The sequence below is a fragment of the Schistocerca cancellata genome, chromosome 1 (assembly GCF_023864275.1).
Source record: "Schistocerca cancellata isolate TAMUIC-IGC-003103 chromosome 1, iqSchCanc2.1, whole genome shotgun sequence".
Taxonomy (NCBI): Eukaryota; Metazoa; Arthropoda; class Insecta; order Orthoptera; family Acrididae; genus Schistocerca; species Schistocerca cancellata.
The window spans coordinates 1,136,822,415-1,136,848,934 of record NC_064626.1 but is presented as its reverse complement, the minus strand read 5'-3'; the positions used below and the strand labels follow the sequence as shown (position 1 = coordinate 1,136,848,934).

Sequence of the window (26,520 nt, the reverse complement as noted above, 5' to 3'; positions counted from 1 at the left end):
ATATATATATATATATATATATATATAATGTAATTTCTTCGAAATGTAATTTCTTCAGATTTTCAAGATTGAAACTCCGTTTCTTTAGTCTCTTTCAGAACTAAGATCCTAGCAGCGGATATTACTATAGTTCCAACTGAAAAAAAAGCCAATTGATACCTTTATCTCTGTAATTAATATAGTTATGAAAAGAGAATATACGTCGTTTAGTAAGAACTTTTTCACAATGAATCTCGGTGAAAACAGCACTACGGCATTTTAAACAGTCTCGAACGTGTAAACAACTTTGCTGAATCACGCTTATAGATGCATTCGCAAAAGTGCCTTGCATCACTATTTACGACAACGAGAAACCACAAAAATTCAGTTTAAATATATTAGATAGACCACCTCACACTCGAGAATTTTACAAAACACATACGAGTAACAGGGGTTCTCAACTAACAAGTAGGCACGTTGTTTTGTAAACATTTTAAATAACCTGCTAAGAAACTATAAGTATAATTAACTGGGCAGTGTCACAGTTGAAATTAATCGGCCAGACAAATAGCACTGACGAAGTGCAAAATAACCTAATCTATCTACAATACTTGCATATTAGGCTTAAAATATTCTTTCGTTGTACTTCAGAAAAATCCTTAATTTTGGAAGATGGCAAAGCGTACTGTACAGTTAGTTGTACTGTAGAAGATGAACAACCATATCAACAACAATATGTGCTATGCATATATTATTGTTAAAACAACTGACTACCATCATCAACTTCTTCTCTTCATGGAGTAAGCCTGTTACAAAAACCTTCTTAGCCTCTAGACCTCCGACACTTCATTGCGCAGTGGGCTTGTAATTCATGGCGATTCTAGGCTGACGATCAAGTTACATTCTTTCTAAATTGGTACACCAGTTAACGTCATCTACATACATAAAAATCAATTGCCGCACTTATGAAAGACTGTCAACTGAGATCTGTTTGACCAATCTGTTTGATTCTTTTTTTTGTGTTCGTTATTATCAGGGCCATGTGTGTATTAAATAAAATTTTGGACAATCACCAAAACGTCGGAAATAAAAATCAGTTGGGAAAGATCACATCACCTGAGAACGGCTCGAGCAATTTGGTTGACTTTCTTTCTTTTTTGTGCGTCGCTGTGGACGGTTGATGGTATTTTTGGTATGGAAAAGAATATTAAAGAAATGCGTTCCATTTAACTGTTTTGCTGTCACATATCCCCCGTAACAAAAGAAATCGGTTTGACAGCTATGTATCTATATAAACAGAAATGTAAATGTTCGCTTGTTAAAAATGGTGTATCTCCAAAAGTTTTTGACTGACTGCTTTGACATTTTGACTCAACGTTGCACTCTTATACAGTCGTGTTTCATGTACCTATTTTCTGTAACAATTTTTCCCATTGGTAAATTTATAAAAAACATATGTTTCGTATAATTAAAAAATAGGTACCTTAAAACACAGCCCTAATCCAATGCAACTTTGTGTCAAAATTTCAAAGAAATATTTCAAAAACGTTTAGAGATTTGCGACAAAGAACATCTACATTTTCTCTACAAACGCAAACATAGATAAGTTGTTGACAGTGAGTTGCAACCAGTCACAAATTACATCAACCAGCCAAAAATTGATTTAAGGTTACTTTATTCAAAAAGTACCGTTAGTGGTTTCGAATTTTTCACAGTTCATCGTCAGATAGTTTTTTCATGCTTTCATTAAAACAAATTACACGTGTGTTTCCAGTGAATTGCCCTAGGATAAACAATAACTCACAATCACAAACGTACAACCAAAATGGATGCGCCAGAGGTAACATTCCAACACAAATCTGTAGAGCAACCATTTTTGCTACACTTTTGTAATTGTGAATTATAGCTTATCTTAATGCAACTCACTTGAAACCAATATATAATTTGTTTTGATGAAAGCATGAAAAAACCGTCCGATGATGAATTGTGGAAAATTCGAAACTGGTAAGGGTACTTTTTGAATAAGGTACTCTAAAACCAATTTGTGGCTGATTGTTGTACACCATCAACAATTTATTTCATATAACGGCCACAGCTTCTAACCGAGACTTTATTTGAAAAAACTGAGTAAACACGAAGTCCGTTTCTTCAAAATCTCATATCTCCGAAAGTTCTTCTTGGACTGCTTTCAAATTTTGACACAACTTCACATTAGAATATCCAAGTGTTTTTATGTACCTACTGGAACGCCATCTGGTATATAAATAATAAAAGCGGGTTGTTTGAAAAATGTAAATGTCGGTTTATTCAAAATCGTTAGTCTCTGTAGTTTTTAGGCACCTAATTCTTTAACATATGAATATTTTAATATATATGATATGTAAATATATATGTAATATACAAAGAGAAAATATAGTTATGAAAAACCTCAAAATATACCTTTCCAATTTACTTAAAATTTCTACACATTACAGTAATAAACGTATGAACACATTTAGGTTATATACTTTTCAATATATATACACATATGTGGTGAGTAGGAAAGTTGTAGTTACGGCTTATTGGTTTGTGATTAGAATACTGTTACAGGAACTGAATTTGCAATAACAATAAACAAAGCTCAAGAGCAGAGAGAAGGGGGAAGGGAAATGGAAATGTACATAGAAAATGGCAAGGGGGAGACAGAGAGAGGGGGGGAGGCAAAAGGAGATGGAGGGAGAGAGTGAGGGGAGAAGATGGACAGAGAGAGGGGAGGAGGAGATAGACAGAGAGATGGGAAAGGAGGAGGAGACAGACAAAGAAAGGGGGAGGGAGAGGTGGACAGAGACAGTTGAGAGACGGAGATGAGGACACATATCCAATTCCCATACCTATTAGAAACATTTGCTTTCTCTTTTCTTACTTTTCTGTTTATGAAGACTGAGCCACTACAAAGTGTGGCGGGGTACAGCTAGTACTTTATAATTTTTATTCCCAAACTTAAAATCTGCTGATCTTGTCTTACTTCTGTTTTTCGTATTTTGTCCATCAACGTGCAGCCTTTTTTAGACTGACCTGTGAAATTTCATTTCACCTGCAGTAACTTTCCTTCTGCCTTTTGGTGAGAGTACCCACGTCTCACTTCCCTATTATACTAGTGGAACCACCATTGTTATCATAAAACTTCAATTCAGTTTCTGTTCGGGTTTTATATTTCCCAGTTCTATAATTTGTTCCACATATATATTTAAATTTACAAAGTTTGTTTCCATGTCGTAATCTACTTTTGGGGATATTTAACTTCGAAGACAGTTAAAGGTAGAGTATGTGCTGCAATATTTTATCATTTATCTCAATTTTGGATCTTATATTTTTCTCTAGAAATGTCATTACTGTTGATTCATGTGGAGATATTATCATTCCACATTCTTCCACTACATTTCTTAATATGTGAAGCCCCCTTTGTAAATTATTTTCTGTTTGTTGCACAATGACAACATCGTCTGCATGTAGAATACCACTTAAACTATATTTCGGCGAGACTGTTAGATCACACTTGAATTTTTTTCATCTTATTATGACTTGCGCATATAAATATCAACAAGTGTTGGTAAGAGACAGCAACCTCTTCTAACCCCTTTATTTCTTTCTACTGCTGGTGTTAGCTGCTTTCCCCTGTCTATAAACAAAGGAAAATTTAATCTGTATATAATCACCTCAATTCAAAATTTATTTGCAATCTTGTGTTACATTTACTTCGTGTACGACGGATGAAAAGGGTTTTCATACCTGCAAGAGTACTTCGACCAACATCCATTGGAACCTGGTTTCTATGACCAAACCTTGGTCACCCTTTACAATTTTTACCACCTTCTGTCCATCATTAAATTCGTACTACCTAATGTAGACAACTGGAACGTCTCCTAACAAACTGAAGGAATGCAACTGTCTTTCGTACAAAGAGGCGGGAGAATACGAACCAGACCAAAACTATTCATCTTTCATTTGCACAGACACGACCATTTATACAAACTACTATTTTTACTACCTACTGTAGACAACTGGAACATCTCCTAACAAACTAAAGGAGTGCAACCGTCGTTCGTACAAACAGGCGGGAGAACACGAACCAGACCAAAACTATTCATCTTTCATTTCCACAGACACTACTATTTATACGAAATCCATATGGGTGTTCTGCAACTGTTATCTTATCTGATTCCTGCTACTATTGGTTGATGTTGTACGAAACGTGTTTGACATTGAATTCAACACTTCGTTTAACTTTGCCCTGGCATTCTCTTATTCTGGACAAATACTTGTGACACAGTTCCGTGTACTTCTCTATTCTTTTCATTGGTCTAAGGTCGAATGCAGGCTTTGGATCCCTCATGTTATCGACGGCTTCAAACGGAAAGCTCATTGTTTATCTTAAGCTGAATTTTTACGATTTAAATGATAACACTTTCGCCTACGACATTAATTTTCTTAGAATTACCCGTCTTGTTGCATACCATTCAGTTTTCTTTATTCACTATGCAGGTGATTTAAGTTTTCAATTGTGGTTTCTTCTTTTTAATTCATGTATAACATTAAAATCTGTTAAAAATCTGAACCACCTTCGTTTTAAGTTTCGTGTGGAATAGCTTAAATGAATGAATTCCATCAAACATACGAAAACACTGTTCGCCTAATCTTTTGGTATCTTTAAAAAAACGTATTGAATCAATTGAGGTATTTCACTCTAAGAGAGGGTCAAAGTACCTGTATTCTGATAACTATTTTCCCCTAAAAGACATCATTTTTAATATTCATTATTTAAAACAACTATAAGTATACATAAATAACTTTTCAAATATTTTCAGATTTCAGAATCTTATTCCTCTAATCGGAAGCAATAACTTAATACAAATAATAAAAACCATTTTATTGTGGAATATTTTTAGTGGTTTTTTTTTTGTTCTCAGCTATTTTATCGTCATTTGAAGCCTGTTCAGTCAACATGACATAAAATGTGATTTGGATGCGATTAGAACAGAAAATCTGTGAGGCCATCCCAGTTTTACTTTGATGCAATGAGGTTTGTACAAAATTGTCCTTTAGCTCAAATGAAAATTTTATAAAGAATAATTTGTCTTGACTATGATATCTAGCTTGGTTGATGACACAATAACGAGTACACAAGCTACCTTTTCAAAAGAAGGTGCCTCAGATAAATGTGGCAGTCGTTGAGCTGACAAGCAGACCACCCAGAAATCGGATTTTTGTAATTTTTTATATTTATGTTCAGAACTCAAATATCATTCTGCCGAAGCAAGTCGCTAAATCTCTAAAAAATTCTCGAGAAAATCGACTTTGAAGTCTTCTGAGGACCTTTAATTTATTAAAATTAAGGCAATTTTTTACGACACATATCGGATACAAAACTCTAGTTTCCACTGCAAATATAAGCTCTTTACTATCGGTGTTTTACGAAAGATCGATAATAAATTTGTAGTTCTTTTTGATTTAAACGATCGGTAATAATAATCTTTTATAAAATATTGATGAGTAAGAATTTACATTTGTAATGTGCGTGAAATTTAAGTCGAAAAAAGAAGACATGTATTTTTCATAAATAAAGATGTTCAGATGTATGCATATTTACAAATTTTATTTATATATATATATATTTGTCTAGGTATTAGAACTGAAAGAAAAATAAAAAGGAAAAACCACAACAAGATTCGAACCAGCGATTCAATGATTACCCAGTTCACATTCTTTACTACTACTGTGTGAACTACGCCACCCGCCATGAAAATTGCTATAACACTGATAAATCAAATTGCATCGAAAATCTTCAAAGTCGATTTTCTGCGAATTTTTAAGAGTTACATTGATCGACATTTGGTCTCTGAACTTCAAGTACCAAAAATAGAAAAATAACAAAAATCCGACTGCTGGGTGGTTCTCTTGTGAAGGCAACATGGGCGCTCGAGATATATGCCAAGTACCACTTCAAATGTGTGATTCAGTTATATGTTTTTATTTGTGCATCTTGCATGATAACAAGATAAACTGAAATTTCGCAAAGGTTTTCTTGGAAATTCAATTCAGAAAATCACCTCAGATGTCAAATGGAGCTGTGGCCCTGTAACTCTGGGTAAAACCTCAGTAAAGTGGTGCACCTCCAAGCGAGTTGCGGATCTGATATGTGCACTGCACAAAAGAAATAAATAAAGGATCACTTTCTTGAAACCCCGTAACTGTCTCTCACTGCGACGCAATAGTATGAAGTTTGGATCAAAGGTGCCTACAGCCTTCCTATCTAATTTGGCATTAGCGTGGCATCCTGTATGGTCTACCATGGGGCTGGCAACGCTGCACACAGAAACGTTTTGACGCATGGCAAATAAAATATCAGAGCTCAGAAGTTCATGTGACCTGTAAGATGGGTTAATGAAGCCGCACTGACAACAAATTACACCACAATTCTGCCTGATGCCACAATGGACGTGTCAGATGAGGGAAGGTCATTACCCCCTCACCCCATCTTTTGATGCCTCTTGTAACACCATAGCTCTAATGCTGTACTGATTTATTTTGCTTTTGTTTCATTTAATGTTACATTGCTGTGCTTCTGTAAATGTGTTTGTTTGAATCGATAACATTAAATTGTATACTCCTTTCTTTGTACAAACTTTGATGTCATGGTTTGTTTCTATGCAAATTAGTGTATCTGTCATTTAAATGCTTTGTCCCATTTGGAGGGGACAAAACTTACTGTATATGATTGTAATTTTGTGTGAATAATTTTTTGTAGAAGTGTCAATATGTGAAAATGTTCTGTTTTATTTAATGTGTTTGTTTGCTGTTATGTAAACTGCTGACCTTCACTCAGGGTTCTTAGTTAATTTGTATGTAAAAGGTGTAGTGGTTCCCCTCGGGAACGGAACTGTGTAGCGCGCGCAAATTGTGGTTGGCCTAGGTAGAAAAGGTGGAACTGATAGTCAGTCGGAGACGAGCTACGAATCCGAGACGAGCTACGAGTCCGTGCACTGCCATGTAACAGATGCATATTGTGCTGGTTCCGAGAGAGGCTTTTCCTGCCGCTTTCCAATGCCTCGGAAGAATGGATAAATAGCTGGAACTATTCTGGGATTGGTATCAATCATCGCCACCAAGAAATGACAGAGTCCAGCAATTCTACCTGCAATTCCACCTAACAACATGCAGTTGCCACCACATTGCGCAATCATTACATCGGAATACTACAATGATGTACAGCGAAGGATCAGCTTAATGGATGTGTTAGTGTGCTCAAATATAAGGTAATTTATATCTGAATTTATGTACTTACCCTGATTTTTCTCCTCATCATAACACCTCTCAGGTTCCTCTCCGTTTGAGCTAAAGTGATATCCGAGTGTCCTTACTAAAAGAACATTAAAGCCCAATATTTTGCTCATTAATGCCTCTTCAACATAGTAAAAAGAAAGTTAAAGTTAAGGTGGCAAGAGAGTGAGTTAAAGTAAATGTTGTTTGCTGAAAATATTCCTATTAAAACTGCTTATTAAAGTGCTGTCGCTAACTTCAAAATTAAAAGTTCTTAAGACTGAGGCTTATAAAGTAAATGATCACATTGTTGTCTGTAGTAAATTCGAAAAGGTGAGTCAGTTTCTTGCAATTTTGTCAACATTGTGTTTCGCTGTAGTAAAAGTGAGAAAGCTGCAGTTGTGAAACGTTATATTCTCATGTTTGCTAAGTGTTTGTCTCTCTTGTGTATTAGAAGTGCATATTAATAGTAATGTTATAAAGACCATTCACTTTGTGTAAGCCCTGAAAGTAATAGTGTGTTTCCGTATCTGTTATAATTTTGTAAATTGTTTCTGCTGCTCTGTTAGTTCCAATCTTACCGTAAACATATGTATGTGTCAGAGTTCACTGCACTCGCGTGTGACAAAGTATAGGTTGTGTTGATCCGTTATAGTAACTTATACCTACTTTCTTAAACGAGAACGTTAATCTTTCTCTTGCCTAATTAGGCTGGCGACCGTTTTCTTTATCAGTTGGACAGCGCAGATAGGCAAAATTTTGTTTGTTACTGTTCAAATATTTACGTAATTCTGACTTTCACTTCCGATAAGCCACCTCCGTTAGGTACAGCACGGTCAACCTAGCAAAATTCCTCTCAGAGGGTAACACTGTTCTGTTGCTTTATACCATTATTAATCCAACAAAATAATCCTGTTTTGCAAATTGCCTCCAGTTTTGTGGTTATGGTATAACAGTAGCAGACGGTAGTGTTATATGTGACTTCTGAAATTTTCCCGGCGTATTTCTTCTTCTAATAATTTCCGGGTATGCAGCCGGATCCCGTCGACATTCTGCCACGATATTTCGGCCCAGAGACGTCCGGCCATCATCAGGTGAGTACACAACTACTGAAGAGCCCAGGTGCAGTCGCGGTATTTATGCCGAATCTCGGAAATTATTAGAAGAGGTAGTGTTATACTCTGTCATGGAAGTTAGAACCGCGGCGGCTAGCGTGGAAACTACGCAGCTTTCTTATGGGTGGCCGAGGGAAATATTTCTAAGACACCGCTGCTCACAATCGACATTAAAAAGCCTCAGGAGGGGCGTAAAGTGCATCAGCGAAACCACCGCTTCCCTATGGACGTTAATTTTCAAACATTTCGCACTCAAAAACGAAATTTTGCAGTGCAGTGCACGGCAGGACGACGTTCTTGACAAATTTTGCCACTGCTGGTACCTCCCGGACGATTCAAGCCGTTTCTAAGAACATCAAGGTGCTGCAACCTCACTGAACGTGTTCTCAACCCTTCGGACTGTAGTTTGATTGAAACTTTTGCTTTGGTTTACACGGTGGAACTACTAGGGACCTTTCAAAACCATTCGACGAAATTTCAACATGATCGAAAGCGGAAAAGGTTGCTTATGCTTTTTGATCTTTTCTTTCTGCCCCCTCCGCCTCTCCCTGCCCCCCCCTCCTCCCCCACTCCCTGCGAGGAGTGCTCAGGGGGGACATGATATTAACATTCACGTGGCTAAAATGCCGTATGGTCCCTCTAAGGTCTCGTAGTTTGGTAACAACTATGCTGTTGCCATCCAAGCACTTTTGTTGGGCACTTTAAAAATTTCCCTGTACAGTTCTGTTCCACTCGTTCACCGATCCCTACCCATTGGCCGGACAAGGAACCAGCTCCACAGTAGCGCCTGTTAGCTGTGTGCGAAATCAAAAAGATGTCTAAAGGGTTGCCTACCTCACAAGAGTATAGATAGATAGATGGATGTCTCTGTATTGAGATACTTTCAGTGCCCAACAAAAGTGCGTAGGTGTCACTGATGGTGTTGCCGAATTGTGGGCTCTTAGAGGGAGCCTTTGTCGTTTTAGTCATGCGTGTTTCAGCGTCGCATCCACCCATACACACGCCACGGGAGGGTGCGAAAAGGGAGAGATGAAAAATCATGGACACTCTTTCCTTCTTCGGATCACGTTCGAATGGTTTTGGACGGTCCTTAATGGATCCATCCTGTAAACTGAAGCAAAACATGCAGTCACGCTACACTAAAAAGGGTTGAAGTCATGTTCATTGGGGTTGCAACCCCACGATGTCCTTAGAAAAGTGTTGAATCGTCCAGGGGGTGCCAACAGTAGCAAAATTTGTCAATAGCGTAATCCTGCTGTACATTGCACTCCTAAATGTCGTGAAAATTAACGCCAACAGATAAGGAGTGGTTGCAGTGACGGTCTTTATGTCATCTCCTGAGGCCCTTTGGTGTCGCTTCTGAGTGTCTGTGTGTTCTAAATGTTTTCATCTGCCACCTATAAGAAACCTACGTTATTTCCACGCTAGGCGCCGCGGTTCTGACCTCCATTACTGAGGCATCAAAAGAAGGGCTGAAATGTGGGTGAAAGGGTGTATAATGACCTTCCCACCGTGTGGCATGTCCGCAATGGCGTTAGCTAAAATTGTAGTGAAGTTTAGTAGGCACCTCTGAGCCAAATTTCAAACTCTGGGCTTCCAGAAAAGTGATCCTCAAATTGTATTGCGTAGTGTACTGATTAGAGCTTGGTTTGGTGCCGAAAATAAGTATAGGTGGACCTCACAGTTAGGGCACTATTCATAGTGGCACATGTTTCGTATCTGATGATTAGACTATATTGTCTTGAAAGCGACTGTACATCAGCTGTGGGTTACAATAAATTGTCTGACACAGCTATATGGAGATAGTGACTTTCTTACAGGTAGATGTCTGCGGCTCTCTAAAAAGAGAAATAGGGAAGAATGTTGTTCCTGTAGGATAAATACCTAGGAACACATGATGCTCGATTGTTATAATCACATGAAGGAACCAACGCTAGAGACCGCCATAAGCAGTTTCCTCCATGTTCTACTGTTTTCGTTGTTTGGAGACAAAAGGTTGTGTTTTGTGCGGTGTTTGTAAATACTCGTACTACGAGTTCTACATATCTAAGTGCTGTAAAATCCATTGAAGCTAAATAGAGGATAGAGTTAATTCTTCAGTTACAGAGTTTAATGGTGCATAAAATTCTGTATATTTTATAAATTAGTTACATAACATGTGGACGATCAAGTCACGTTTCGTCCGTCGTGCACCGTCTTGCACCGTGAAACAGAAACCCTCTTTACCATGGAACACGTGATATTTGCTAATGAAATGAGTTTCTTTAATATGTTAACAATTTTCTCGGTCTCAAAAATAGAAATATATGTCAGTTGTCAATAGCTTCTATTTCAAAATGTTGTTAACTTGTGTTTCTTTTTTATATAATACGCCTCCTTAATTTGATTTCGGTTACTCATTATTGCTATGTAGCAGAGTAATGATGTAACACATAGCCCACTAAATATGGTATTAATAACATTTTTTCGATTGCAACACTTTTAAATTTGAACAGAATGTTTTGTTTCCAGATGCATACCATAGTGTATCTGTGCACACTTACTAACATTTGGAGAAACCTTTCTTTTCCGGAGTAATTTATGTAATTTTTCACATTTTTCTTATTTGAAAAACCTTACTTTTCCGGAGAAATTTTTGCAGTTTCAGAAAAAGTCCGCAGCACAAATATAGTGAATACTACCATTTCAAAATGAAATAAGAAAATCCATTAAACTTCCATTACAGGATTGATTAGAGGTGAGTGTCTGAATAAGTATTCCAAGGTACAACACTCCCCCCTACTAATTACTTTGGAATGCTAATGTCTGTGCTACATTAAATAAAGACGGAACCTGTCTGCTAAAAATAACACAATTCTTTGTTTAAAGTTTTTCTGCGATCTCATTTGGAAATTGCGCAGCCGTAAGCATGCTTCACCACTGACGCAAGAATCCAAGACAAACAACACACAATGCTCTGCTTTAAACTCACGTCTATCGGTAAAGTCGTCTCCAAAGCTATAAACAGCGAATCTGGAACCTACATTCGAGTGCAAAATGGCGCATAAAAGAAATCTTTGTCTTAATAATCAATTATTTGATATTTGGGGCAAAATTACAGTAGAGTGCTGTCTGATTTTGGAATTTGTAGGTACGATGTGATTGGTAATGCTTTCTTCGAAGAGATACCAAGGAGGAAAAGCGGTCTGATAAGATAATTGTAAACACTCCAATACAAACTCTCTTGCATTGTCTGAATCGTCCAAGTTCCCGATAAGTATAAAAATCAAAAGCACTTTAGAATTTATCGGCAGCTCGGTAACAAAACGTGGTTTCACTGTGAGAGAACAATCATTGCTTAGGAGAAGCCGATCACTTCACGTTTATCAAAACAGTCATTCACTCTCAAACCTCAAACAAAGAGCAGTGAGAATTATGAGACGAATTACCCGGATGGCGTCTGAGGGGGACATGCGGTACACGATTTCAAAACAAAATAAGGGCCCAGAGAATAAAGTCAGATTATGCGCTTGGTAATAAAAGGAAATATTTAGGATATTGCACTAGCATTTGTGAAATTTTTAAATGTTGGGAAGGATAAGAAGTTTATAGTCATGAGGCGTGTGCTGCTAATTTAAGGAGGAACATGTTTAGAACATTGCTTTCAAAACAAACCATGGTGATTTTACATATTAAGCACGTTTTTCTTGCTGCAGCTACATCTATTCCCTGCAAACCACTATAAAGCCCTTTGCAAATGGTATTTCCAGTTGCACGAGCTATTAAGGCTTTCGTGTAATAGTTTGCGTCTTTCTTCAAGCGTCAGATTTTCTAGCCTCTCCGTGACGTTCTCTGGCGTCTCAAACAAATCTGTGAAATTTCATGCTGCCCTTCTCTGTAAGCGTTAATTATTCCACGTTAGTTCTATTTCGTTAGGTTCCCACACATCTGAGTCATATTTTAGGCTTGTCCCATTTTCCTAGTGTTCTACCGTCTGCTTTGTGATTTTTCAAAATGGTTCAAATGGCTCTGAGCACTATGGGACTCAACTGCTGCGGTCATAAGTCCCCTAGAACTTAGAACTACTTAAACCTAACTAACCTAAGGACAGCACACAACACCCAGCCATCACGAGGCAGAGAAAATCCCTGACCCCGCCGGGAATCGAACCCGGGAACCCGGGCGTGGGAAGCGAGAACGCTACCGCACGACCACGAGATGCGGGCTGTGATTTTTCGATTTCGCATACCTATAAATAGTTACACCCACGTATTTGTAAGAGTTGACTGACAACAAATGAGTCTTATGGCTATTTTTGTCATTGTGTATTACGTTGTTTTCTTTTGTTTCGGTAATGTTTAATTTTACGTGGTTAGGCTTTTATACCAAAAAGCTCTTCATTTTTCTGGAGTGATAAATGCTTTCGTTTTTACACACCTTAGTTACAGATTTGAAGCAGATCATATCTCACTTTTTACATAAGGAAAGTAACGCAACTTATAGTTACCTTTTGTATGTCTTGACTATTGCTGTTTTTTCTCTGAAGTGGTCACACGTTAATAGGCTCACACTCACTACGCCTGAGGAACTAAGAAACATGCTCGCGTCTAAATGTTAGTTTTTTTTGTTTATCAGACTTTTTGTGTATACCGTGTTATATGATACTTTACACTAGCAATCTGTCAATAATTTGAGACGTATAACATGAAAACTGTTGAAAATTTTCCCTGGAAGAATTGTTGTTTGCTTGTCGTCTGTCATCTTGTAAGGTTCTGTATATAATATGGAGCTGAATTAGCTCCCATTTCAGTCAAAATCCCGTAAACAGAAAAGTGTGCCCACTGATTGGAAGAAAGCACACATCTGCAAGAAAAGTAGCAGAAGTGATCCACAAAACTACCGTCCAATCCCTTTAACGTCCGTCTGTTGTACGATCCTTCGCGCACACATAATGAGGTATGTAGAACAAAACAACCTTTGCCCAGCCAGTCAGCACCGATCACGAAAACACCAGTCACATGTATCTCGAGCTGTACTTTTCGCTCATGATACCCTGGAAACCACGGACCAGATCAATCACGTGTGGGCAGTTTTTCTTGAATTTCGAAAGCCAGTTTGCTCATTGCCATTGCAACATTTATTAGCGAAACAAGCGTGATATGGGAGATAAAATAAGATTTCTGACTATACTAATGATTTCTTGGAAGGAAGGAATCAGAATGTGATTTTGAATGGAGAAAGATCGACCGATCCTTCGTATTCATTTTGTGTATTTATGACCTGTCAGGCAAAAGTGATAGTAACTTCAGACTTCTTGCACATGACGCAGTTAGCTTATGTATAGTGACGTGCGTGCACTGTTTGAAAACAGCTGCTTAATTATCCAATAAGTTTTCAAAGAAGTACTAACACTGGCAATTTAATTTAAACGTTCAGACATGTGAAATTTCACAGAAAAATAATATCCCATGAGTACAACATCAGTCAGTATTGCAATCAGTCTACTCACACGAATATCTGGAAAAACAGTTTTTATGGACATGAAGTGGAATGATACATAGGCTCCACTGTACGTACGTGACATACTTCAAGTTCCATCTAGATTGTTAGACAAATGCATCTGTTATCTCTGTGTCTGCTAAAATGTAGATTTATTCTCCTTCTTTGACTTGTGGATAGCTGTAAGATTATTACTTATATCTACAGTAAGTTGTTTCTTTTTCTTTTTTTTTCTTTTTTGTGTTTTTCTTGAAAAATTGATAAACGAAAGGCGTATTGATAAGGAGAAGTTCGACGTAAAGTGTAAAGCTACCTTTTCACTTACTGCACAAGTTGCAGCAAATTACCTACAGACAGGGACACTATAGGCTTCTGTAACGTGCAAATCAGATTATGTTTGCACTGTACCATATACTGTCCTAGTTCCCCTTGTACCACTCATGACTGCAATTTGGGAAAACCTGCTATTACTTTGCTTCCGTGCTAGTAATTATATAAAGAGGACTTGTACAACCTCAGCTTCCTTCTATAATCGCATACCTTAATTTCTTTAACAATATTTTAGCAGGAAAAAAATGTTTACCATTTTACTTTCTTCATCGTTCCAGCGACACGACTTCCTCGGTGAAGCAAACGAGTATCCTTCTTTCTTCGTCACTCTTTCGGGCTTCCAAGATACCTGGAATCAGTTTAGAGAAAAAATATTAGACTTGATGTAGAGTGGCTAGCTCATTAATTGCAATGACACGATGAATTAGAGAAGAAGCTATATTATTGACACAGTGAGTGATAAAGATAACCTTTTTTGGCAGAAAAACGGTTTTTGTGGAACCTACTACTTTTAATCTGATGATGTGGTATAGTGCGTAAGACGCTAGGTTCACCTTCCTGGATGGGGCATAAAGAGTGAAGGGAAGTGTCATTTTCCAGCCGATCGTCTTCTGTCATTGATCTTCGGGTTTCTGTTTTTGTATCCTACAATATTTCGACACTTTCCCTAGTTGTCTTCCTGGGGTGTGAGAAGCACAGTCTACAGTTACTCGAACCCCAACCAAACTGTGGTCTGGGCAGCAAGAATTCACCAGAGTTCTGCCCCACAAATCCTTGGAATATATATTGACGAGAAGCGTCACGTAGGCTGTAGATGGTTCCTTCAGTGTGCCCTCTTGTCGACATACTGCCTTTCTAAAGGGAAATATTGCGAAAAACATGTGATAATGGAGAGACTCCCATTATCTATATGGCTAGTGGACTTATTCACGTGTACAGAAGTTTGAATATTGCCGAGCCATCATTTTAGAGAGTCACCCCTGTCAAATACCAACAGATGCCTATAACAAAATGGAACGACCGGTGGAAGCCGACCTAGAGGACAATCAATTTAGGTTCCAGAGAAATGTATAAACACACAAGGTAATGTTGACCGTTTGAATTTCCCTCGAAGACAGATAGAAGAATGATAAACCTACAGTTATAGCCTTTGCAGATTGAGAAAAAGTTTTCATAACGTTGACTGAAATACCTTCTCTCAAGTTCTGAAATTATCGGGGATAACACACAGAAGGGAACATTATCTACGACTTGTACATAAACCAGAATGCAGTTATGACAGCTAAAGCACATGAAAGGGGAGTATTAGCCGAGATTAGAGGCGGGAATGTAGCCTATCCCATGTGCTATTCGAACATAGAACAGGCAGGAAAAGAATCCCTCTGTTCATGGCAGAAACACTGTAGTCACTGAAAAAAATAAGAGAACTGCTTGCAAAACAAGAAAGTTCAAAACGGTTCAACATGCAATAGATTTGCATTGAACATAAAGATAACAAAAGTCTTGAATTTCAGTTTGAAGAAGAAAAGTGATATTTGTGCAATTAAGTGGTATGAAGACAAGATACACTTGCAAACGGAATCTCATCAACGTGTTATGCCCTTACAGTCTTGTCATCAGTCTATAACAGCCAGTGCCTTTTAGTTTCATACTGTTCAGAAATACATTAAGTTCTTAGGTATGTAATTCCAATCTAGAGGAAGAATGCATACAACATGAGCAACGTTTTCAAACTGCAGAAAAGAGCAATAAGAATGATGATGAAAAATAATAATCAGACTTCTTGTAAAGATCTGTTTAAGATATTGGGGATTTTAATTACACTTTTTGAGCACTTTAACGAACGCCCGGATAGCCGAGCGCGAGTCACTTCCGGGATACGGGGAAGGCGAGGCAGCCCCGGATCGAATCTACCTCTCGGGTTAAGACGAGGGCTGGTGAGCTGCCCAGCTTGGATGTGGTTTCCAGCAGGTTCCCAGCATCCAACTAGGTAATAACGGGCTGTTACCCATTTCGGCTGCGGCTCTTGAGGAAGTTATTCAGACATCCCGTTGAAAGTGTCTCCATCACAGTTGAAACTGTCATTGGGGGAAAAAATGCCACACTTGGTACTATAGTGCATTAATAGCTGTCCGATTACTCCCGATCAAATAGTGTATTTCTGTTAGCTGTCATTACTGATATTCAACAAGAACACAAAGGAAATTGCTTAACACTGTGTTAACAAGCCTGATATTCCTTAAATTCCACATACCCATTATATACACATATACATTATACACCGAAGCGCCAAAGAAACTGCGTATCCAAATACAGAGATATGCAAACAGGCAGAATACGGCGCTGCGGTCAGCAACGCCTATATAAGATAACAAGTGTCCGACGCAGTTGTTGGATCGGTTACTGCTGCGTCAGTTGCAGGTGATCAAGATTTAAGTGAGTTTGAACGAACTGTTATTGTCGGCGTACGAGCGACGAGACACAACATCTCCCAGGTAGCGATGAAGTGGGGATTTTCCCATACGACTATTCCACGAGAGTACCGTGGATATCAGGAAAACGGGAAAACATCAAAACTTCGACATCGCTGCGGCCGGAAAAAGGTCCTGCAAAAGGAGGACCAAAGACGACTGAAGAGAATCGTCCAACGTGACAGAGGTGCAGCCCTTCCGCAAATTGCTGCAGATTTCAATGCTGGGCCATCAACAAGTGTCAGCATGAGAAGCATTCAACGACTCATCATCAATATGAGCTTTCAAAGCCGAAGGTCCACTTATGTTCTCTTGATGACTTCACGACACAAAGCTTCACGCCTCGCCTGGGCCCGTCAACACCGACATTGGGCTATTGATGACGGGAAACATGTTGCCTGGTCGGACGAGTCTCATTTCAAATTGTATCGAGCGGATGGATGTGTACGGGTATGGAGACAACCTCGTGAATCCACGGACCCTGCATGTCGGCGGGGGACTGTTCAAGCTGGTAACGGCTCTGTAATGGTGTGGGACGCGTGCAGTTGGAGTGTTATGGAACCGTTGATACGTCTAGATACAACCCTAACAGGTGACACGTGCGTAAGCAACCTGCCTGATCACCTGCATCCATTCATGTCCATTGTGCATTCCGACGGACTTGGGCAATTCCAGCAGGACAATGCGACACCCCATACATCCAAAATTGCCGCAGCGTGGGTCCAGGAACACTCTTCTGAGTTTAAACACTTCCGCTGGCACCAAACTACACAGACATGAAGATTATTGGGCATATCTGGGATGCCTTGCAACGTGCTGTTCGGAAGAGATTTTCACCGCCTCGTACTCTTTCGGATTTATGGACAGCCCTGCAGGATTAATGGTGTCAGTTCCCTCCAGCACTACTTCATCGAGTCTATGCCACGTCGTGTTGTGGCACTTCTGCGTGGTCACGGGGGCCCTAGACGATATTAAGCAGGTGCACCAGTTTCTTAGGCTCTTCCGTGTATATACATATAAAGAAATTGAAACTAGCCTATGTCTGCGCATAGGAGATACTTAAGAAAACTTAATATGAGATGTATTTATAACAACAATAGATTCAGGTGGACCAAGTCGCGGACAAAAGCTAGTGCATAATATTGTTCTTGCAGTGTACCAATTGTAGTGTTGACTAACTCTTGTTGGTTAGATGTAAGAGGTCTGGAAGGCTTTAACCTTTGCAAGTGAAATAAATGGGTAAAGAAGTAATTAAAACAAACCAAATGAAAAAGACCAGTTCTAGATTTTCCAACCTTTCAATTGCTTTGGAGGCAGCCTGGTGCAGTTGACTCACTGATCCAGGCAATCCTGAACGATATGTGGCATCTTTTGCTCTGTCTCCCTGGAGTCGCGGTTTTGAGCGTCCCTCGCCATCCCCAGCTGCTATGAACAGCAGATGCCCTGCCTGCTCCACATGGGATGATTGGAGGTAACGAGTTTGATAGTAGGGTTTTCGCCTCGCTAAAAGATTCTCTGATGTGGCGATGGCCACTCAGATTTTCATGGAGCTACGGATCATTGCGAGTCTCCACTCGTGGTTGACGAGATTTCAGTCGGATTATAGAACCTTGTTGTATATCGCAACCGAGAAAGAGTTTGTATTCCTATCAGATGTGGAGTTATGTTGCTTAGAAGCCGGAGCATAAGAGATACAATGCGCACAGCTGAACATCCAATAGGTGGGTGAAGAGACCTTTAAGCCATGCGGCTGAAGAGCACTCAGCTGATGAATAAACCGGGGCCACGGTGTCTGCGTAGACACCCAAAATGGTTCAGTTGCCCTTTGGAAAAAAATATTGATGTTTTTCATTTTTGCAGCTGTTTTCCGAAGATGATATCTGTTGGCTAGTGATCTATCCAAAGTGATCTCCGGTTACTTAGGACTGCTGTTGCTTCGTAAAATATTATTCCCGAATATTCTTTCAAACACTAGTTTTCATCCTCGATGATTTTTATTTTATCGACATCAGTTATTAGTTTGAGACGTATATCTGTGTGCGAGGTTACGTCTACTCCTGCGGGAGGCATTCTCAGAGATTGTTAGTTAATTTTCGATCTTGAACAAGTTCCGAAACTGCTCACGATAACAGGCTAAGAATTAAACGAATTTTTAGTTGACCTCTACAAAACTGATTTACTAGACAAAGACAACAATGCAAAATAGGGACAAATTTCGAGAGTGAAGAGAAATAGCGTAGGAAACCATGAGAACAGCAGAAGCATGTGAACAACACGTGGGGAATGAGTGAGATGGGGGACGCGAGAACGAAGAATAGAAGAGAAACTACTAGGCACATACTTGACATAAACAACAGGAGAAGTGAATGAGAATCACGACGTAGTTACAGATACTAACTCGACTATAGAGACGATACACTCTGGAGAAATAAAGGGAGGAGACGATGGAACAACCGAAATGACGGATGAGGACAAAATGACGATGAAACAAACAGGAGCGTAGTTGCATGAATACAGTGTGAACTGAAAATCTGAGGACGGTCAGGTGTAGTCCCGAATCGCTGCCCGAAGTACGGGAGGGAGTAAAACAAATACAGTTCAAATATTACGATATAACAATAGGTAACAAATCGAAGAGGGACTGAGTACAGAACACGCTAGTCCATAACTCAGGAGGCTAAGCAATGAGCTATTAATTTCAACGTCAACGGAATAAAGGTCATGGTTGCTAGGAATAAAGATGCTCATTTAAGTATTATTTTTGTATATTTACTCGGAAAACTAAGCAAATAGATGGAAGTATTGACTATGCAAATGAGTGGCGTAAAATTAATCGTAACTGTTGGACAGAGGACGAAACCAGTTAATTTAGAAGCTTGAATACAATAAGGTTTAAATATTAAGAGACAGTGGAACATTCCCTTTTTATGGTTGGAGATTTGTTAGTCGACTAGATTTTGCAGAACTGATGGCTTAGGGGAGAAGGACGCAAAGATCAGTTCTCGGTAAGAAAGTTAATGACGTATATTAAAGGCGTTCTTGAGATTTATAAATACTAATTCTGATAAGACTGATAATTTTCTAACAACTAGGGGAAATTCTGTAAAGCGGCCTGTTCTGAGTGTACGATTCGTTCTGAAAACGATTTCATTTAAATTTCGATCCGTATCCAACACTCAGAACTTCGCAGAAGCACAAGAAGATGATTATCATACAGTGACAAAACATTTTTAAGTGAAAAGTCTAGACTTCCGCCACATACAAAACGAGCTGAAGGGAACCTCCATCAGTAGATCAGTACCTAGATCATTTATCAAGGTACAGGGCACAAATAAACATAATCACTATCGTTATGGACACCGTGTAACGTAACAACGCTATTTATCCCATTCACGCGGATTACAAAACTCATATTTTTGAGTGTTATTTAGAATTTCGTTCTTGTGGTATGTTGTCAATGACTATAAATAACATTTTTGCAGTGCCGGCCGCGGTGGTCTTGCAGTTCTAGGCGCTGCAGTCCGGAACCGCGGGACTGCTACGGTCGCAGGTTCGAATCCTGCCTCGGGCATGGATGTGTGTGATGTCCTTAGGTTTAAGTAGTTCTAAGTTCTAGGGGACTGATGACCTAAGATGTTAAGTCCCATAGTGCTCAGAGCCATTTGAAACATTTGAACATTTTTGCATTATGATACTTTATTGGAATTTATTTCATTTTTATTAACGTTTGTGTGTAGATTAATAATCTATGTGGAAGATGTTGCAAAAGACGTTACTTTATTATCTCCCGCTAGATAATGTATTACTTTGTAAGTATGTGAACTTTAACTTTTACCGCGAGTTAAGAGACTCCATGTTAGCAGGTGCGCTGTGGTTGATGCGCGCACAAGCACATGTGGAAAACCGTATAGAACAGGCAGTGAACGTGTATAGATACAGCCAGTATGCATTGGTGTGCGAACCAGACCCAGTGGAGAAGCAAAGGAATACTTCTCGTATACTTATATGGGCTTCTTCCTAAATAAATGTCGTGTGACTAGGGTCTCCTGTCGGTTAGACCGTTTGCCGGGTGCAAGTCTCGATTTGACGCCACTTCGGCGACTTGCGCGTCGATGGGGATGAAATGATGATGATTAGGGCAACTCAACACCCAGTCACTGAGCGGAGAAAAATCTCCGACCCAGCCGGGAATCAAACCCTGGCCCTTAGGATTGACATTCTGTCGCGCTGACCCCTTAGACGAATATTACGAACGGTACCAGCAAGAGCTTTCGGAGGTGGAAGAAAACTATGAGGGCAATTAGAGTGAATTCGTATTAGCCGATGTTTACTGGACACTCGTCACAGAAGCCAACAACTTTATAGAAGTAGTTTCCAAAGACACTGGACGTCTGTGACTTTCGTCCAAAGAGCAACTGCGAGGTCAATACAAACATATCAATTTTAAGGGGAATTCTGTAACGTTGAAATGGTTATCCTTGCGTTTTATTGAATAATTCCGGTCTCAACATTATCTAAGACGTGATTTGATTAGTCTTAATTGAATATCATGAATCTAAGTCGACTTATGGAGAAACTGATACCATGATCGTTATCAAATTGTATGACTCCTGACCGAAAAGATACGAGAAAGGCCATTACAAAATCACCTTTGGACAAGCAAAAGCTTGATTTGAAGAATTTATGGCGTCGTTACACTTTTGCGGACGAAACGTAGCTCCAACATTACATCCCAAGTACAAAGCTATAGTCATATTAGTCGACCTGTGAAAGTGAATACACAGTCAAGAAAGTGAAATCTGTTTTGTCGGAAGGAAAAATGATCTCCATCATTTTTGAGATTCAGAGTAACCTTATGATTGAGTATTTCATATAACAAGAAATTATTAAATCCGTATCCATACCAATACTATAAATGCGAAAGTAGCTCTGTCTGTTACGCTTTCACTACTAACACGCTGAGCCGATTTCGGAAAAATGGAGATAGCTTGAACGCTGAATAAGAACATAGGCTGCTTTAGAAAGCGTGTAGCACAACATATTTACTGATTTGAAGAATATAACGCGAAATATGGAACAATAACTACTTTTTGAAAAATCTATTTACTCTTTGACTTTTGAACTTCATAATATTTGTGGAGAGGCTTTTATTGTTTGATATGTTCTACATAATACTATTCAACGTAATGAATACAATGTTCACACAATCATCTACGTGTTTAATCCATACTTCCATACTAATATCAGTCACCAACGCGTCACATTTTAGCCGTTAAGCGTCATGCAACTGTTACAACTTCTTTGTTGCGTTCAAATTTGCGTAAACAGCTCGGGATCATGCGGTTAATGTTTCCGTTTCAAGATAATTCGTTCCCGTGTTCAGTTCCCACGCGGTACAGTTTTGTTCTGCTCGCGACTGGGTGAGTGCGTTATCCTCGTAATCATTTTGTCATCATCGACGTGCAAGTCACCGGAGTGGATTCAAATAAAAAGACTTGCACCAAGCTCCCGAACGTCCCAACCGTAGCTGCCCGCCCAATAAAGTCATATGCACATTTCATTTCTTTTTACTGATACGCGAGCGTGGTTGTGGGTAACAGCTAGAAAACAACGCTTATACAATTCTTAATGTGAAACTTCCTAACAGATTAAAACTGTGTGTCGGACCAAGACTCGATCTCGGGACCTTTGCCTTTCGCGGGCAAGTGGAAATCTCATTCTGGAAAAATTCTCAACGTATTTAATCCATACTACCACAGTAACACCCGTACTATTAATTGCAAAAGTTACTCACTGTGTTACGTTTTCACGACTCTACTGCTGATCCGATTCCGATGGTGTTTGGCACGGAGATAGCTTGAACTCTGGGGAAGAACATAGGCTACGTTAGAAAGTTGTATCTTTTTGATTACTGTTTGACATTTTTAAATATGGTATACGTGAGTGGTACGCAGACGACGTTGGCGAGATGCCAGTGACTCTTGGTGTCTATATATTATTCTGTGAATGTGCAAATCCAGTGTTATTGTGCGCATGGTTTATGATATCGAGTTCCAACACCCCCGTGACACAGCTGGAGAGTTTTGGTGGACATAACAACAAAATCGGACGGTAAGCCCGAGAACCATATTTAAAACCATTATTATAAGCCTCGAAAACGTATGATTCAGCACTTAGTTCTAAGAGAACTCAAGCTGCGAAAGTTACTCGAATATAACAAATCTCTGAGCAATCTCATGTCTGCAGGAACTTGGATGCAGAGCGTCAAACGGCTAAAAAATATGTTCAGATGTGTTTGAATTCCTAAGGGACCAAACTGCTGAGGTCATCGGTTCCTAGACTTACACACTATTTAAACTAACTTATGCTAAGAACAACACACGCACCCATGCCCGAGGAAGGACCCGAAGCTCTGACGGGAGGGGCCCCACAATCCGTGACATGGTGCCTCAAACCGCGTGACCCTCTGCGCGGCGATTATTAGTCAGACCTGTCTTATATTATGGCAGCTTAGACATTCACCGTTCGGCGGCAAAAGCTTGTAATCTGGACTACGAAATAGTTCCACAGCGGCTCTATGTCCCAGAGTTAGCTAAATGTACTTATTTTTCATTCGTAACAGCAAACTATGGCTGGGATAGGGTAAATATTCGTTGAATGTTAAGCTTGCCTTTGCTGTAAATGCTTATTGTACCGAGTTAGAAACCAATTTCTTTCCTGAGGGGATAACAGAAATTGTTTCTCGCTGGACCTAAGTCATTGAAGCTATTGCAAATTATGATGAGATGGCAAAAAATATCATTAACTATACCAAACGTAATAATTTGCTTACGTAACACTGATTCCTAAATTATTTAACATTGATCCATCAGTATCTCGTATTAAACTATGGTTTTAGCTCATATTCCAACAAGGGTCTGATCTCTAAAATACAAATTCTCCATATATTTTTATATGGTACTACGGTTTCCACATGTAAGCAGAAGAGACTTACCAAACAAAACTATAACCGTGATTTAAGAATGACTACAAACGACTCTCCAACCTGCAACTATACCCACCAGTAGTATCCGCGTCGTCCCTAGCTCCGTCACTACTCACTAAACGTTGCCGCTAAGAGCATCTTGGCTCCTGATAAATAAATCTCATTAACGTCACCGATAGCGATATATTGATAGCGGAGATACCAGTCAGAAAATTAGAGATTCAAGTGCCACAACCTCCGATTTTCTTGGTTGTGAACTGCCGTGAAACATTTAGCTTTATCTCAGTTCTTTTTATTTATTTCCTTGTTGGTAAACGAGGGTCACATTCCAACTTATTAGAACATTACAACATGTAGTTTTTAGTTAACATTGGGCAATTTAATACTTGCAGCATACGTGTCCGTATGTGTTATTGGGAAATTTTGGTAAAAATTTTTGCTGCCTTATTATCTATGTGTCAGCCATAAAAATAGATTATTGATTTGTGGTGATTTTAATGCAAATTTCTGAAACGAACGTGACGAGAAAACTGATCAAGAAATACCATTAACCACTACAGTTGTGACATCAGTCAGACATTCCCCTATTCGAGTAGCTCAAACTAGTAGAATACTATTGGGTAATGTATTCACAAATAGAGCAGGAGTTAAACAAATACACGCCTATCTGCGGTAAATTGGTTTTCATACCATGGTCCACAATTACTCACATTGTATAATTCTGCGACATGTTAGGTGCAGAAATATCAACAAAGACAGCGAGCACGATTAATGAGCAAACACGAAAGACTTCACGGAAAGGTTAAAAAATATTAATTGGAGTGAAGCTTACTATTAACCTAATGCAATCTCTAAATTGAACGTATTGCTTAATAACTCTCTAGCAGTTGCTGAAAGCAGTTTAGAAATATTTAAAAAATCAATGCCAGAAAATCTTCAAAGAACTTTCTATCACGGCAAGTATTGGAATACCTTCACAATTGAAAAGCGAAATCTACTACGAGCCAGAACAAGCAAGGATCTTAACTACTTATAAACAATACTGCAACATTACAAGCAAAGTTATGAAACACCCAGGGGTACTCACATGCTATCATAGATTGATAGACAATAAAATAAAATCAGTATTGAGTGTTATTAAAGCGATCACGAGCTGAAAACCCACAGAAATTAACACTTTTTCTATTAAAAGCCATCGGAGCATCATAAGAGACTGTCCATGTCAAGCGGATGTTCTTAATAATTAGTGGTTACAGTTGGTGAGAAAATTGCTTCAGTGAGCTCAGAAGAGAAAGCAAAACAGTGTAGTGAAGAAGAATCACAGACGAAACAAGTAAACACACCACTACACTTAAAAGTAAAAGCGCGCACGAAGGTTGATGAGATCTCCAATCTGACATTAAAAAGTTGAGGCCCAGTAAGTAAACTGGAAACCGTATAGCAGACCTAATAAATTTAGGTTCGCCTAAGTTTCTACTTTGCGAGCATAGAAACCAATAAGTCAGCGTATTTTGTGTAATTCAATTCACTACTCTCCTACATGCTAAACAGCGTTATACACCACAATCATTATGTAATTCTTTTATGGGCAAGCGCTACCTCAGTATACATTTGAAAGCAGGAAATTGCTATATGCAGTCATTTACGTATGAGTCATTGAGACAGAAGTAAACCAGGATTCTCAGTTCATTTGAGTAAAGCGCGATTTATTTCCAGTCATATGGTTTGGCTACACTGTACAGCATGCCAAGATCTTTTTGAAGGGCTACCTCAAGCTTAGACCCTGCGAGTATTGTCACTATACGGAAGCGTGAGTTGTCAACCAAATTAATGTACACTACAGCGAACACTTTCTTGAAACACAAAATATTAAAGATCAGCATCGTAGTGCACCACCTGCTCAAAAGTAACCGGATGACTGTTATCTGTCCACGCTTCGCGGTTATGATTGCTCGAACTCTGTGTCTAATTGTCTGCAGTACTTTCTTCATCAAGACCTGAAACCAGAGAAGACAGTGATATTGGACGCTGATGACTGCAGCAAAGTCAACATCCAAATTAATTCCAAAGGTGCTACATTGGATTCAAATGGTTCAAATGCCTCTGAGCACTATAGGACTGAACTACTGTGGTCATCAGTTCCCTAGAACTTAGAACTACGTAAACCTAACTAACCTAAGGACATCACACACATCCATGCCCGAGGTAGGATTCGAACCTGAGACCGTAGCGGTCGCGCGGTTCCAGACTGTAGCGCCTAGAACGGCTCGGCCACTTCGGCCGGCCATTGGATTCAGATCGTCCAGACTATTTCAGCAGTGTTACTGCCCAAACGCCATTGCCTCACAGTTGCTGTTTTATGAAGGGGTGCATTGTCACGCTGATACCATTATCGTCTCTGAAGCGTTCCTCTACTGTACGCAGTACACCACGCTGTAAAATGTGCTCATATCATTCTGGATTTAGGTTTCCCTTAGGGGTATAACCCCTTATACCCCTAAGGGGTATAAGAAGTACAACCGTGAAAACCACCCCCACATCATAACACCATCTCCTCTGCACTTCATTGTTGGCATTACACGTGATGGCAGATCAATAAACTCCAGATATTCGCCAAAGCCAAACCCGCCCAATTGGATTGTCACAGGGCATCGCGTGATTCATTAGTCCAAATTACTCGTTTCCGTCATCCATTGTACAGTGGCGTCGCGATATGTATGTGTATATAGTGAATCTGCGGAAAGTGGAACTAATTTGTTGTTGTCTACCATTCAAGTATTCTTTCGCATCCTCAAAACATTCATGTGTTCTTCAGTCTGCTCTTACTCCTTTTCCTTTTTAATTTTTCCTATACTCTCTTTCAAAT

The 26,520-nt window shown here is 39.2% G+C and overlaps 1 protein-coding gene across 1 annotated transcript in view; it reads right to left on the bottom strand.

Annotated features, from left to right (window-relative positions):
* The window catches only part of LOC126163144 (caspase-1-like), a 147,388-nt gene extending 123,625 nt beyond the window's left edge, over positions 1-23,763 (bottom strand). The window contains exons 1-2 of the mRNA XM_049920073.1: positions 23,731-23,763; positions 14,452-14,547 (exon numbers count right to left, since the gene is read on the bottom strand). Of these exons, the coding sequence (XP_049776030.1) occupies positions 14,452-14,468 (17 nt within the window). The 5' untranslated portion in view covers positions 14,469-14,547; positions 23,731-23,763. The remainder of the gene's footprint in view (positions 1-14,451; positions 14,548-23,730) is intronic.
* Positions 23,764-26,520: the final 2,757 nt, after the last annotated feature.